Consider the following 14,875-nt stretch of genomic DNA (forward strand, 5'->3'; position numbering starts at 1 on the left):
AAGAAAAGAAAAGAAAAAGAAAAAAAAAAAGAAAAAATTAACACATGTACCATGAAATCAAATTTGGATACACACATATTAGAGAACATGGGTAGGTGTAGGTAATTTACATAACAAATGAAAGCATTCATCTATATGTTTATAAAACTAGAGGTACACATTTAAGATTCTGGTCAAATAAAAATGTTCATTTGCTTAGTTATCTTGCTCTACCTAATAATGTAGGTATGGGCAACTAACATATGAATCCTCAAAATACAATACAAAATATATCCTATAAACTAGAATGATCAGTCAACTTACAAGCACAGTAGAATTTAGGAACTTATTTGCTTAGCAAGAAGCAATTATTCCTACATGAAACATCACCTACACCCTCTAATAAATACCTGAATTCCTTCTCAAAGACCCAGACACAGAAAGACTCAGGCTAAAGAGACAAAAGTCAAAAGTGGTGGTTGCCAGGTCATAAAAAAGGTACATGGCATCTTTTATACAAGAATGAATTAATGTTATTAAATTCAAAGAATTTGAAGTTAGCCATTTTCTTTCTTTTTTCTAAACTATACGTACACACCTTCCCTGAATACAAATGTATATAGAACTCACATAAAGAGAATAAGGGATAGCAGAACAGACTACCTCAAAATACGGTGCTTTGGCATATTGAACATTTTGAGCTGTAGGCACTTGAAAAACAGCAAATGTAGGGAGAGGCTTTCCCTGAACTCCCCTTTATCTGCCTAAAGACAGATCCTCCAAAAGGAGTTCAACTGCCATAGATCCCCTCCCGGAGGAATTCAACCAGGGAGGATGGCCTCTTATCACAGCAGATGAAGCTGACACCACAACCAGACAAACTCTGTCACAAACTATCATACCTCTTTTTCTACTCTTCTAAGGGCCCTGTTCATTTTTCCTAAGTCATTTACTCTCCCTTAAGACTCCTACATCCCTCTGACCCTATTAGGATCATATTTAAGCCTAAATTCTAATGCTACCTCTGAGATGCTCATTTTTCTGTGCATCTCCCATAAATACATGAGTTTAAAACATTTAATAACTTGTTTTTCCTCTTGTTGGTCTTTTATTACAGGGGTCTCAGGCAAGTACTAGAAGGGTAGAGGGAAAATTTTTCCTCCCCTACAAGATGACCTATCATCTTGATTATTTATCTTCTTAACCAATTATACTTAAAGATGTTTTCAGAAGGCACAGTTCTGATCAACATATTATCAGTTGACATAATAAAAAAACATTATCTGGTAACTATAATTACCTGATAGCAGTCTCCTTTAAGATTGTCTAGGACATCACCACATGTTTTTCGCATGTATTTCTTACATCCGTCAATCACCATTTGGTCAATGTTCGAAATAGGTTAAGGAGAAATTTCCCCTGGATTTGGATGTATCAAAGAATTCTGAGATATACTTTTTAAAAAGGTTAAGATGAACATAACATTTTTTTAACACTAATTTGGGTATTATAAGTTTAAAAAATGATAAATGAGACAATGACTTCATTTGTTGTGCACCAAGGACACTCAAAAGGAACTCAATTTTCTTCTAATGAAACAGCCATTTCAGCAATTGCTGAACAGTAGACACAGTACAAAGGTTACGTGCTCTTTAATTCTCAGCTCTGCTTCTTTGTTGGTGGCCATATAAAAAGGTACTGGTGGGCTTCCCTGGTGGCGCAGTGGTTGAGAGTCTGCCTGCCGATGCAGGGGACACGGGTACGTGCCCTGGTCTGGGAAGATCCCACATGCCGCGGAGCGGCTGGGCCCGTGAGCCACGGCTGCTGAGCCTGCGCGTCCGGAGCCTGTGCTCCGCAACGGGAGAGGCCACAGCAGTAAGAGGCCCGCGTACCACACACACACACACAAAAAAAAAGGTACTGGTACTAAGTGGAAATGTTTGTTCAAGGTAGTCTTTATAACACATTTACCTCGTAACATTAACGTGAGTCTTAAGACAAAAAACGAGGAAGAAAACAAACAAAGCCCACTTAACTTGATCTCTTATGCAACAAAGGATATCTCTACCATAGTGACCATCTTTGGTTTCAGTTTGACTATTTCACATAATATGCCCCCATCTCCGCCTCCTAGAATCAGTACATCTTTGCCAGTGTAATCTTCTTTGCCACTGCCCATGATGGCCCGGGTATACGCCAGATCACTTTCCGCCAAATCTAGGGAGAAGAAACATCCAAAATGGTGACTATAACCAAAGCCATACACCACCTGACTTATACCAGAAAGTGCTAGAATCTAGAAAATTCAGAATTTTTCATTTTCAATCTTTAAAAACAGCAGTATACAGAGGTGTTGTTTTTCTGGTTTTTTGGATTGTGGACTTTCATCAACCCTACTCATCTTAACACTCAACATAAAATGTTACCTACATAGATTATACACATATACACTTTAGTCAGTAGGAAGAAAATTCAGTCTTTAAACTGTTCTGATATGATAATTAAAAAGCAATTGCATCGGGCTTCCCTGGTGGCGCAGTGGTTGAGAGTTCGCCTGCCGATGCAGGCGACACGGGTTCGTGCCCCAGTCTGGGAAGATCCCACATGCCACGGAGCAGCTGGGTCCATGAGCCATGGCCGCTGAGCCTGCGTGTCCGGAGCCTGTGCTCCGCAACGGGAGAGGCCACAACAGTGAGAGGCCCGCGTACCGCAAAAAAAAAAAAAGCAATTGCATGTTTCCAGATGAAATATGAAGCAGAGTTGCTTCAAAAGAATATGAGGTATGTATGTCCATGCCTCTCTCTCTCACTTTATCACAGACATATATATACACTACCGAACGTAAGGTAGATAGCTAGTGGGAAGTAGCCGCATAGCACAGGGAGATCAGCTCGGTGCTTTGTGACCGCCTGGAGGGGTGGGATAGGGAGGGTGGGAGACGCCAAGAAGGAAGAGATATGGGAACATATGTATATGTATAACTGATTGACTTTGTTATAAAGCAGAAACTAACACACCATTGTAAAGCAATTATACTCCAATAAAGATGTAAAATAGAGGGGAGGGAAATAAAAAAAAAAAAAAAAAAAAAAGAATATGAGAGGGAGAAAAGTAGACCAGAGTTCAGGGGAAACAAGATTGGCCAGGAGTTGATAATTGTTGGCACTCAACAGTGAGTATGTGTGGGTTCATCTTACTGTTCTGTCTACTTTGGTTTGAAATTTCCCATCTAAAAGACTTCTTAAAAAAATAAGCAATATAAAATAGATAACCAACAAGAACCTACTGTATAGCACAGGGAACTCTACTCAATATCTTATAATAACCTATAATGGGAGAGAATATAAATAACAATAATATATATTTATATATATATGTATAACTGAGTCACTTTACTGTACACCTGAAACTAAGAACATTGTAAATCAACTATACTTCAATAAAAAATTTTTTTTAAAAAGGCAATTACATTTTCTTTTGAAATACAATCTAAATACTAATCACTAAGAAAACTAAGGAAAAAAGAGTAACAAGACAAAATTTTCATGGCTCTACTACAAAACATGAAAGCCCAGACAAGAAAACACCATCTAATACACTGTCACTTTGTCATGCGATTGGGGTAGGGATGGAATACTTACTAACATCCCCACTGAGGATGAGAATATTTCCAAATTGTTTTGAGTGTAAAATTTTAATGTTCTGGTAAGGTGAGTCTTCATCATACACCACTTCATCTATGTCGTACTCAACCAGGCGGCCATCTGCAGTGGGCCAGTATCTGTCAATGGCCCCTCCTCGAACTATGGGTGGTAATCTGGAACAAAAGGAAAACAGGAATGAGCCTTAAAAGAAAGGCTGCTTAGGTGAGGCTGCCTTAAAAGAGGACCTGGGAACAAGCATTTGCAGGAGCCACATGACCCCAGGCAGACTCCTAAATAGTACACAACCAATCTAAAACTTGCGCTTTGAGGTTTATACAAACATGGCCACTACCAAATTTCAACACTGTTGTACATTAAGAATTTACTTTTTAAAAAACCTTTCTGGCATACTTTAAATTTTCCCTAAAAAATGTTGAAGGAGAAAATGGCCATTGCAGACATCATCCTTCACCCCCAAATACTCCAGCAGTAATCTGTTAAGACTGCCTACATAGCTACTTTTTCACTACCACATCCATTCAAGTCCACATGGATGGAATACCAGCACCTAGTAAGGAATCCATGTTCAAGTATCCCCAACTGCCAATTATCTCCTTCGGAGCTATTCTACTTTTGAATGAAGAATCATATACTGTATTTTGCTGGTTCCCTTTTTTACCCTCATTTAATCGAAAATAGTCCATTGCAGGAATAGACACAGACAGAGAATGGACTTGAGGACACGGACGAAGTGAGAGATTGGCATGGACATATATACACTACCCAACGTAAAATAGCTAGCTAGTGGGAAGCAGCCGCATAGCGCAGGGAGATCAGCTCGGTGCTTTGTGACCACCTAGAGGGGTGGGATAGGGAGGGTGGGAGGGAGACGCAAGAGGGAGGAGATATGGGGATATATGTATATGTGTAACTGATTCACTTTGTTATACAGCAGAAGCTAACACACCATTGTAAAGCAATTATACTCCAATAAAGATGTTAAAAAAGAAAATAGTCTGTTGGCGCCGTCACCCCTTCCCCGTGTTTCATGACATTCACATCACAGCAAAGTCCAGACCAGGTGTTCTGCAGGAAATCCCTCAAGTGGGTTTGCCTGAAGATCTCTTCAATAGAGTCAAGTTGGCATATTATGCAAGCATCACATCAGGGGCACGAGATGTGTTCCTGTCCTATTATTGGTGGTGTAAAGAGTGACCACATGGTTAAAGCAGATGACCACGAGATCCCTACACTTGCAAAGGTACCGTTTTTCCCTTTGAAATTACTAAGCAGGGTGTGGAGCAGTCCTGTGAAACTGGGTCAAGGTCCTGATCTCTCAACAAACCTTCACCAGTGGCTTTGGCATCTAGAAGATTCTTGCCTGAACCAATTATTACGAGAATAGCTGCAAACTGATGATTTCCTCATTCAGTTCTTTCTGTTAATACTGAGTATTTTAGATAGGGTGAATGTACTAGAAACTAACAGCAGAGGACACTACATGACAAGGAAAACCAGACCTGGAAAGGGGGCTTGGCAAATTAAGTGGAACACAAACAAGATGAGAACTCACTGCATACATAACACGACCATGGGCAAGTCCTGTGTTCTCAAGTACAGTGGGGTTTACAGTAAACAAGCCACAGGTACCTAAAATGCTGGGCTACCTCTGACTCGCTCTGACAAGTCTTTGCTCTTCCAGCTCACCTGTTTCCAAGAATACAGTCTGAACCTGTTACAGGTTAATGAGGCTTTCTATGAGGAAATACTAACATCTGCAAAAAGCACTGAATTTACAAAGCAAATTCCCATAAACTGTCATTTAATCGTAACTCCTCCTAATTTAACCACTTCTTCATCTTCCAGGAGAACAAACTCAGCTGTTGGAATTGGGCAGATCAGAGGTGTTTCTTGTAAAATGTGGTACCCCAAACAGGGCAAACCCCGAGAGGAGGCAAACAGGACTTGGGGGAAGCCTCTTCCACCTCTGGCTGATGGGTGGCAGGTGGCCTGAGGTGGGAGCATGAGCTACCTGTGACACTGGATGAAAGTAACAAATAGCAACTCAAGGGCTTTCAGGGGAGGAAACCCACCCCTCGGGGTTGACAGCCAGCCAGCCACAGGCAATTACTGAACTATGCACAAACCCAATGAAAACAATGTCCATTCTCAATTGATTCAGTGGTGCCTTGGGTGCAGGTAAGAGCTCTTTCCTCCACAGCAACACAGTGGTTTTTAAAGAGATGCAAAGAAGCAAGGATCTTTTTCTTTTTCTTTTTAACATCTTTATTGGTGTATAACTGCTTTACAATGATGTGTTAGTTTCTGCTTTATAACACAGTGAATCAGTTATACATATACACATGTTCCCATATCTCTTCTCTCTTGCATCTCCCTCCCTCCCACCCTCCCTATCCCACCCCTCTAGGTGGTCACAAAGCACCGAGGTGATGCAAGGATCTTTAAGGACGGGGAAGCCATCACCTTGATCATACCGAGCAGGACCCTATGGGGCTTCTGGGCACAAAAGCCTTTCTGTGTCCCCCATTCCTTGATTACAGGAAATGGGGCTTCATTCAGACTCCAAGACCTTCCCTGAGTGCCGATGGGCAGTTCAAACGGATGCTAATTAGGGAAGGGAGGGGATGTGCAGAAGAGGGAGGAACAGTCAAAGGAAACAATAGTGCAGCCTTGGGGCAGGGTCCTGGTTCCCCTCAAGGGACACACATAACAATATCTTTGAGCTGTTTTGCAGATACTGAAGCCCCCACCAGGTGGCAGAAGTTAACTGCATGCTGCCCACCAGCACGCAGACCCCAGACCAGTTGCAACCAGAAGGCTGATGATGCTGACGCCCATTTACCTCCCCACCAGCCAATCAGAAGAATGTCCACGGGTGGATCACGCTCTCCTTGAACCATTACTATAAAACTCCTCACTACCCCCTCCAGGTCGGGACACGCAGTTCTGAGGGCATTAGTCCACTGTGGCCCCCTCTGCCCGGCAAAGCAATAAACTTACTCTTTTCTACTTCACTCAAAACTCTGTCCCCAAGATTTCATTCAGTGTCGGGGTACAGAGGCCGGATTTGGCTTCACTAACAGGAAGCGCATCTCCCTGAAATGGGCTTTGGGAGATATCCTGGAGCCCTCCGTAACTCTCTTTTCAACCTTCACTACAGAAAATTGAAAATAGATGGTAGAGAGAAAGACAGAATATGTCCCGGGCCTCAGGTACGCCGTGTAAATTGCAAGAATTTTTCTTTTCAACAAAACATTACTGATGTAAGCTTGTTTTTCCTGTTTCTTTTCTTTTGAATAGCAGGATATGAAAATAAAGTTTCTAATGAATCCCATGGCTTCTTAATTCAGATTTAAATCACTGGCCACAGGGGAGTAATCATTTCAGATGTTACTGAGTCATTTGTTAATGATTCAGTCTCTAACAATGTCATTCCCCAGACAGAAAAGTGGCACCATTCTTGTCCTTTTGAGGCCAAAAACAAAGGGCCTACAACAAAGTATTCCCAACAACTTCCTGCCCGCTCCACCCTGATTTTATGAAAAGATGTAAAAACAGTGACGAGGAAAAACAAGGCCTGTGCTGTGTTTTGAACTGAAAATCGGAAGTATAACTGCATTCTCACTTCAAAAACTCCCATACCAAAACCACAAAGGAACCAGACTTCTCATGAGTGGGGAAGCCCATAAATGCATTCCATCTATTTGCTCACTCCTAGAAGTAATCCCAATAAAAACCAGACCAATAAAAAAAAAAAAAAAAAAAAATTTTGACGTTGGCCAATTCATTATCACCGAGTTAAAGACACAGATGGACCAGGAAAGATTAGGAAAATTCTGCAAGCAGGAAGAGAGGGAAATTCCAGAAAACATTGTAGGTGTGGACAAGTTCTTTAAGGATGGGGAAGGGCCCGAGGACACGTAAGCTGAACTTGGGTGGGGTAAACAAGTCTGGGTGCTCCAACAGATTTCAATCAAGTGGCCGAGTTCTACACTATGTCCTGCTCTCTTCACATGCAGTTTCCTGCTTTGTGTCCATGTTGGAGGTTAAACAATTTTCCAGTTATCTTACATCTGCCCTGGGGCTTTCCTCTAGGCTGATCAAATTTAGCAGGATGAGCCATTATGTACTTAAACGTCCTTAAACAGCCAATAAGGACTCCCTCTTGTGGAAAGTGCCCTAAAATGGAGAAGTCTGTATTCTGGATGGTCACTTCCATCAGTGATGCCCCGACCTTACTGAAGTCTCTCTGTGTTTCTGCATCTACGTGTTTGCCTTTATGAGCAAGGGACAAGCCCACTTTTGAGGGCCTGATAAGGAGCCACCCAGGCAGGGCAAGGCAGAACCGCTCAGAATTACCTGCTGTGCAGCCATGATTAATTCCCAGGACCTACCAGACTCTATCCCTCCCAAGAAATGTCAAAACTATTGCTTCTATCAAAGCTCTTTTAACATCTGACACCACTGACAAATACTTCTGTCCAACAGAACATTTCTGGCACCACAGAAATGTTCTTTATCTGCGCTGTCCAATACGGCAGTCACTAGCCATTAGCTAGTGACATGAGGCGAGACTGAGGAACTGAACTGTTTTTATATTAACTTAGTTTTAAATAGTCACATGTGGCATATAGTGGCTGCACTCCTCAAGAAAGGTTAATGGTCTTCATTTTCATCTGAAAAGAACCCACCAGGGGCTGCTCAAGGTGGGTGGCCTCTGAAATTCTTAGCACCTTGCAGTATCAATATCATCTTACCTGAAAGCACTGAGGCAAATTTTCTATCATCCCATGCTGTCAAAATCTCTTAAAACTGCTTAATTCTACTCTGGGGCCCAGAACTCTGAGGAAAGACAAGACAATCTTTTCTCTTTACTGGACAGGGTCGAGGAGTTTTCTAGCTCCCCTTTGAGGTGCCAGCCCTACCTGATTCTCTGCGTTATACAGTTCCAGCCCCTTGGAATCACTGTACGCTCCCTTCTGCCTTTGTTCCACTTTGTCTAGCATCTCTTTCTCTCATATACAGTTAGTCTTCTGCTGTAAGGGCCCACTACCTCAGTCTACCAAGTGGCCAGAAGCAGAAGTCGACTTTGATCTTTTCTACATCTTAGACACTGCTCAGGGATAACACCACCATTCTGATTAGTTTATCGATTAACCAAATATAAAAGAACATTCAGGAGTGGACTTACCGCTTCACCCGCTCAGTACTGTCCTGACTCAATTCTTTCATTCTTTCTTCTACTTTGTTCAAAAGCTGCAATCAAAAGAAAAGAAATGGGCTTATCAAATAAGCTGAGTGGAACAGGAGGTTGAGACCGTGTTGGCAGAGCTGTGATACTGGCAGATGCCCAGATACATTTGTCCTCCCTAACCCCTACAGCAGCCTGCAGGCCTGGCACAATTCCACACTCCCACGCCAAGTAGCACAACACAGTATCAACCTCGCTTCAGCCTAAAGTACCAACAAAATAATGGCAAAGGGAAAGCCTCAAGAATATTGCAGCTGTAATGTTCTGGATAAAGGTTTACATTCCCTCCAGCGCAGAAGTAAAATCATAACTCAGTACTCAAGCAGTCAAGGGAAAGATGACAGCCAGGTTCCTAAAAACTACTGAGGAACGACTATTTTTCTTCTAAAATCACTTATTTGAAGGGAGGCAAGTTTAAAATTAAGTGAATATTTAAGATAAAATAGAAATTTCATTGAAAAAAAATTAAGTGAAAGTCAGCAACTAGATGAAAATAATTTTATCATTAAACTGAGCAGTTTTTGTGATCCTCAAATACTTGAGTAAGTAAAAGTGGAAAACTGACACTGTCAACTTCTTTGCCTTGCGCATCACCGTCGTAACTCTGAAGGTCCAGCAACACCAATCCATGTGGGTAAATTCTCAAATTGGCAAAGCTACAGAGGAAAGCATAATTTTAAGGTTAGGAATTGTATCACGGCACTCAAAAGAAAAAAGACACCAACCCAGTTAAAAGGCAAAACCACCGCTCTTTTTTCCCTATATTACATAATTGTCCCTGTTGCTTTCTCATTAGAGCCTCTTCATGGGGGCAGGGAAGCCAATCATTTAGCGAAGATTTTAGAGAGAGCCATCAAGTGCTAAGGTTTTCAAAACAGGTTCTTGGGTCCAGAAAGTGATTCAGCAGCAAGTTCTATGCACCTGATTTTTAAGAAGGTTGCTCAGCAGTGATTGACTCCTCCTTAAAAGGAAGCGAGGGTGGTGAAGAGCAAACTGGGTTCTCCCAATTAACCTCAGAGTTCGAACAGAGCCGTGGTATTTCTTTTGTTTGTTTGAATAAATTATTTATTTATTTTTGTCTGCGTTGGGTCTTCGTTGCTGTGCACGGGCTTTCCCTAGTTGCGGCGAGCGGGGGCTACTCTTCGTTGCGTTGCGCGGGCTTCTCATTATAGTGGCTTCTCTTGTTGCGGAGCACGGGCTCTAGGCGCGTGGGCTTCAGTAGTTGTGGCACGCGGGCTCAGCAGTTGTGGCTCACAGGCTCTAGAGCGCAGGCTCAGTAGCCGTGGCACACGGGCTTAGTTGCTCTGTGGCATGTGGGACCTTTCTGGACCAGGGCTCAAACCTGTGTCCCCTGCACTGGCAGGCAGATTCTTCACCACTGCGCCACCAGGGAAGTCCCCAGAGCCGTGTTTTTCTGACTGCAAGCAGGTGGTGGCTAAATTCACTGAGCTCGGGGCCTGCAAGCCAGATCCAGCCCGCGGCATGTTTTGTAAAGCCTGCAGATTAAAACACGTGTTTTTACATTTTTAAAGAGTTGCTTAAGAAAAAAGAGGGAGTATGTGACAGGGACCTTATGTAGCTCCTTACAGGAAAAGCTTTAACCTCTAATTTAGTGTACCTGACCAGCTTTTTTATGAAATAAAAATAGTGTATCACACATGTGTAAGAATTATCTGAAGAAACTTTTCTTTCAATTAGACATGTATATTTGTATATATGCAGATGTGTATGTGCACATCTGATAAAAAATCACTTCTTACCATAAGGTGTGGTTAAAGAAACGTTTGAATGACACTAAATAAGATGATGAGTTCTGTTTGGAGAATACGGGCAGTGTGCTTAGATTAAAAAATAAATACAACTGTGGGACTTCCCTGGTGGTCAGTGGTTAAGAATCCGCCTTCCAATGCAGGGGACAGAGGTTCAATCCCTGTTCGGGGAACCAAGATCCCACACGCTGCGGAGCAACTAAGCCCGTGCACTCTAGAGCCTGTGCAGCATAACTAGAGAGCCTGTGCTGCAACAGAAGATCCCGCATGCCGCAATGAAGATCCTGCGTGCCACAACTAAGACCCGATGCAGCCAAATAAATAAAATAAATATTTAAAAAAATACAACTACTTAATTTTCACCTTCAGCCCATTTTTAAACGGCCTCAAAATCAAGTTCAGGCCCAGGACACCACAAACTCATCTGCACCTGCACGAGCTGACCATCCCCACTCACCACCACCACCAGCCACACAAAGGAGAGGGGCCAGGGGTAAAGAAAGGAGAGAGAAATGCCACCTCTTAACCAGCTAGGTGGTTCTAGCAAAGAATCCCCCGCCAGAGAACCTAGGAACACAGAGAATGCCGAAAGGTAGAGTCAAACCTCACCGGATTAAAACCGGAAATAAAGAAAGAGGAAAAGTTGCAAGGAGGAGAAAATGGAGACCAACAAAAAAGGTGACTGAGGACCAGGACCACACACAAAGGGGACATTAACCAGAAGTGAGGCCAAAAGCCCGGCTGGGAGCTGCAGTCCCTACCCTGAGCCGACAGGTGCCTGGGCATGGAAGACAGGAGTGAGTGAGGTTTCACGACAGGCCACATGGGGATGGGTCCCAGCTAACCAAGTGAGAGAAGAGGAAGACCAATGTGGAAAACAAGTTTTTAAACTAAGCATATTAGGGAATTCCCTTAGTAGACTAGTGGTTAGGACTCCGTGCTTCCACTGCAAGGGGCCAGGTTCCATCCCTGGTTGGGGAACTAAGATCCTGCAAGCTGTGCGACACGGCCAAAAAAAAAAAGTAAACTAATAAGTATGTAAATTTTTCTCTTTTTTTTGCTTTCAGAACCAACGTCCAACAGCTCTTATTACTCAAAAACTCCCTTCCAGGAAGAATCCTAAGCCTTCTAGAAAACTGGGATTGGTGTCTAGGGCAGAAGATTCAAGAACTGAGGTAAAGAGGTTGGTCGCGGCCAGCTGCAAAGGCCCTTAGGAGGTGGTAAGAGATGCAAGGCTTCACCTGGAGTGGAGGAGGAACCTACCAAGGTGGGAGAGAGGCAAGGTCTGATTGCTGTGTCCCCAGAGGACGGACCACAGCTAGGACAGTAAGACACGGGGGCAGAGAGGATGGAGAAGAGAGGCTGGAGGGCGCAAGGCCAGCTGCAGACCTCTGCTTCTATGGGACTCACCATTAACTGGGCCAGAGCCCGAGGACGGAGGCAGTAGAAGGTTTGGGTCACCCTTGAGAAGAAATCATTTTAGATACGTTGGAGGTATCTGCTACAGGCATATATGGACGTTTGCTACATAGTCAGAAACAACAATCACCACCACAGGGGTGAACCATGTACCCTTATAAAGAAAATAATGGAAGCGGGGCTGAGCTCAAAAGTACAAGTTTCCCTCACCTCACAGCACTGTCTTCTGGGCCTCTGTAAGATTTGGGGAGGGGGTCTTCTTTTAATTAGAAAAACAAGGGAGAGAGTATAGGACATTAATGAAGCCACGTGGAATTCTAGAACTTAGAGAACAGAATGAAAGCCATCAAAAATACCCAGGAGTTCACATTTTTAAATTAATAGTACAAATTACTAAGAACCTTAACGGTTTTACACACGAGACAGTCTAGAAGATACAAACCAAGACTTAGGGAAATGCAAAGAGCTCAATGCACCAGTGTCTTCTGTTATCAGTCATTTCCTTTCCCAGTCTTAGGTTGACTTTCATTTACATATTGATCAGGTAAAAAGTCTAGACCATCTATAAAGTCTTAAGGAGAAAAAACAAACAAAAACAACTCCTGGATCCCTTCAGCTTCCTGTCAAGCTACTTGCAGACTTTCTCATCCTGAATTTGACTACGGTCTGCGTTAGCGGATAACCACGTACTACAGTGCTCCTCACAGTGGGGTCAGCTGACCGGCAGCATTGACATCCCCTGGGAGCTTGTCAGAAATGCTGTTTGGGGTGCTGCCCCAGACCTGTGCAGCAGAAACTCTTGCAGTGGAGCACGGCCATCTGGATCACTGCCTGCCGGTTCACACTGCTTATGCTGCTCAAGGGTTCTGGGTCTTGGCCACACAGAATCACCGGGGGGTGTTTGGAGAAACAGCGATGCCCAGTGGCCTCAATCTCTGGGGGGAGTGCCTGGGCATGGGATTTTGTGAAGGCACTCCCAGGCAATTCTACTGTGCAGCTAGAGCTGAGAAGCACTGAATTCTAGCCCCTCCTCAAAGATGCCAAGGAGGAAAGAAAAAAACCAGGACACCACCCCACCACCACCCTTTACACACACATCCACCCACACATACACAAACACACATCCCCGCCCCTACACACACACACACACACACACACACACACACACACACACACTGCTGAAGTGCTCAGACCTGAATAGGAGCACTCGAGGCTGCCTCACCTGCCATTTTTGTTTACGTAGGTCGCTAAATAGCCATGGTCCTGCCAGGTGTGCACCGACTCCATCATCCCCTGCTCCTGGAAAATGGACTGGAGGCCTTTCAGAATGGTCTCACCATCAGCTGGAGAACAGGGGGAGAAGGCAAGATGGTCAGAATGAAACATTCAGAAGCAAAGCCAGCGAGGCACAGTTTGATGAATGAACTTTTAAGAAAACCTGAACAGAGCTGCCAGCGTCGCTTATCCCCTTTGTCATGAGCTACAACGTTCTGAACCCTACAAGGAGAGGCTTCAGATTACCAGGGAACAAAATAAGAATGGCAACACCAACCACAAAACAGCTGTGCCAAAAACGCAGACAGATATTCAGGAAACTAGAAATAGCCTAACAAAATATTCAGGCTAGCCAGAAACCAGAAATACAAACACAATAAAAGACATTCCACTTTAGGTTAAGTAAGTTAATGAGAATACAGAGTACTAGAAGAAGAATTCCATCCACTGTTGATGGGTATCATAAACAACTTCAAAACTTTTGGCTTTGTGTTCCAAGTGTTCTACAATAAGGAGGGCTTGCTTTTATTATTGGAAAAAATAAATGGCGCCACTCAGTAACCTATCTCTAACTGATAGAAACTGAACAACAATTCAATATGGTACAAGCTGCTAGGCATTGTGACCCCATCTCCCATCCCACCCCCTGCTACCAAAGTGGAGCTCAGGTCAAGGACTGAGGTCAAAGTTATAGAAATTGCGTTAACCTCTGTAGGTTCACTTGAAGCCACAATCTTCAAGAACATCCATCATTATGATATTTAGATAAAAACAAAATGCAATTTATTCTTATCTAGTTGTATCTGCAAAGGTACTCACTCCTTGAGAAGGGTAAGATAAAGAAGCAAGATGAGACAAAAGGAATCACTCTGTATTGTCTCAGGAGCCCGCCACAGGCTGGTGCTTTTTCCACACAAAGGAAAAGAGTAGGGGCTGCAAAGCATCAAAACAAAGCATCCCTGTGACCTGAACCGAGGGCAAAAGAAAAAAAAACAAGATCCACAGCTGACCACAGTGTGGTTTCACAAGAAAATTACACTAGAATTCCTTCCAGATACTAAGGAGTGCCAAAACGGACTGGAAGGATTTCCTCAATCTACGCAAGAGTCTCTCTCCAATGACATTTGGAACTATGCTCCCAACACCTTCCAGTGCACAATAAGAACGAAGGCCACAAACTGGGTTCAGAGGCCAAACTGGGCAGCACATGTGTCTTATTCTGGCCTATGCAGACATTTTAAAAAATGTAAATTGCCACTTACAAAGCAGATGATTTCATCCACTCCAACTGTCGTGGGTGGAATAGTGGCCCCCAAAAGATATGTCCACACCCTAACCCCCAGAACTTGGGAGTGCGACCTGATTTGGAAAAGGGTTTTTGCAGATGTAGTTAATTTAAGGATCTAGCGATGGATCATCCTGGAGCACCCAGGTGGGTCCTAGTTCCGGTTAAGTCCTTATTAGAGACTGAAGCCTGGAAGACCCAGGGAGGAGGAGGAGGGGCGGGGAGGGGGAGG

General features: G+C 43.4%; 1 protein-coding gene across 1 annotated transcript in view; it reads right to left on the reverse strand.

Annotated features, from left to right (window-relative positions):
• SMS (spermine synthase) overlaps positions 1-14,875 on the reverse strand; it is a 37,485-nt gene that overhangs the window by 21,724 nt on the left and 886 nt on the right. The window contains exons 2-8 of the mRNA XM_007454161.1: positions 13,838-13,843; positions 13,306-13,426; positions 9,461-9,551; positions 8,836-8,900; positions 3,621-3,796; positions 2,042-2,196; positions 1,280-1,369 (exon numbers count right to left, since the gene is read on the reverse strand). Of these exons, the coding sequence (XP_007454223.1) occupies positions 1,280-1,369; positions 2,042-2,196; positions 3,621-3,796; positions 8,836-8,900; positions 9,461-9,551; positions 13,306-13,426; positions 13,838-13,843 (704 nt within the window). The remainder of the gene's footprint in view (positions 1-1,279; positions 1,370-2,041; positions 2,197-3,620; positions 3,797-8,835; positions 8,901-9,460; positions 9,552-13,305; positions 13,427-13,837; positions 13,844-14,875) is intronic.

This window comes from Lipotes vexillifer, unplaced genomic scaffold (assembly GCF_000442215.2).
Source record: "Lipotes vexillifer unplaced genomic scaffold, Lipotes_vexillifer_v1.1 scaffold279, whole genome shotgun sequence".
In the NCBI taxonomy this organism is placed as follows: domain Eukaryota; kingdom Metazoa; phylum Chordata; class Mammalia; order Artiodactyla; family Lipotidae; genus Lipotes; species Lipotes vexillifer.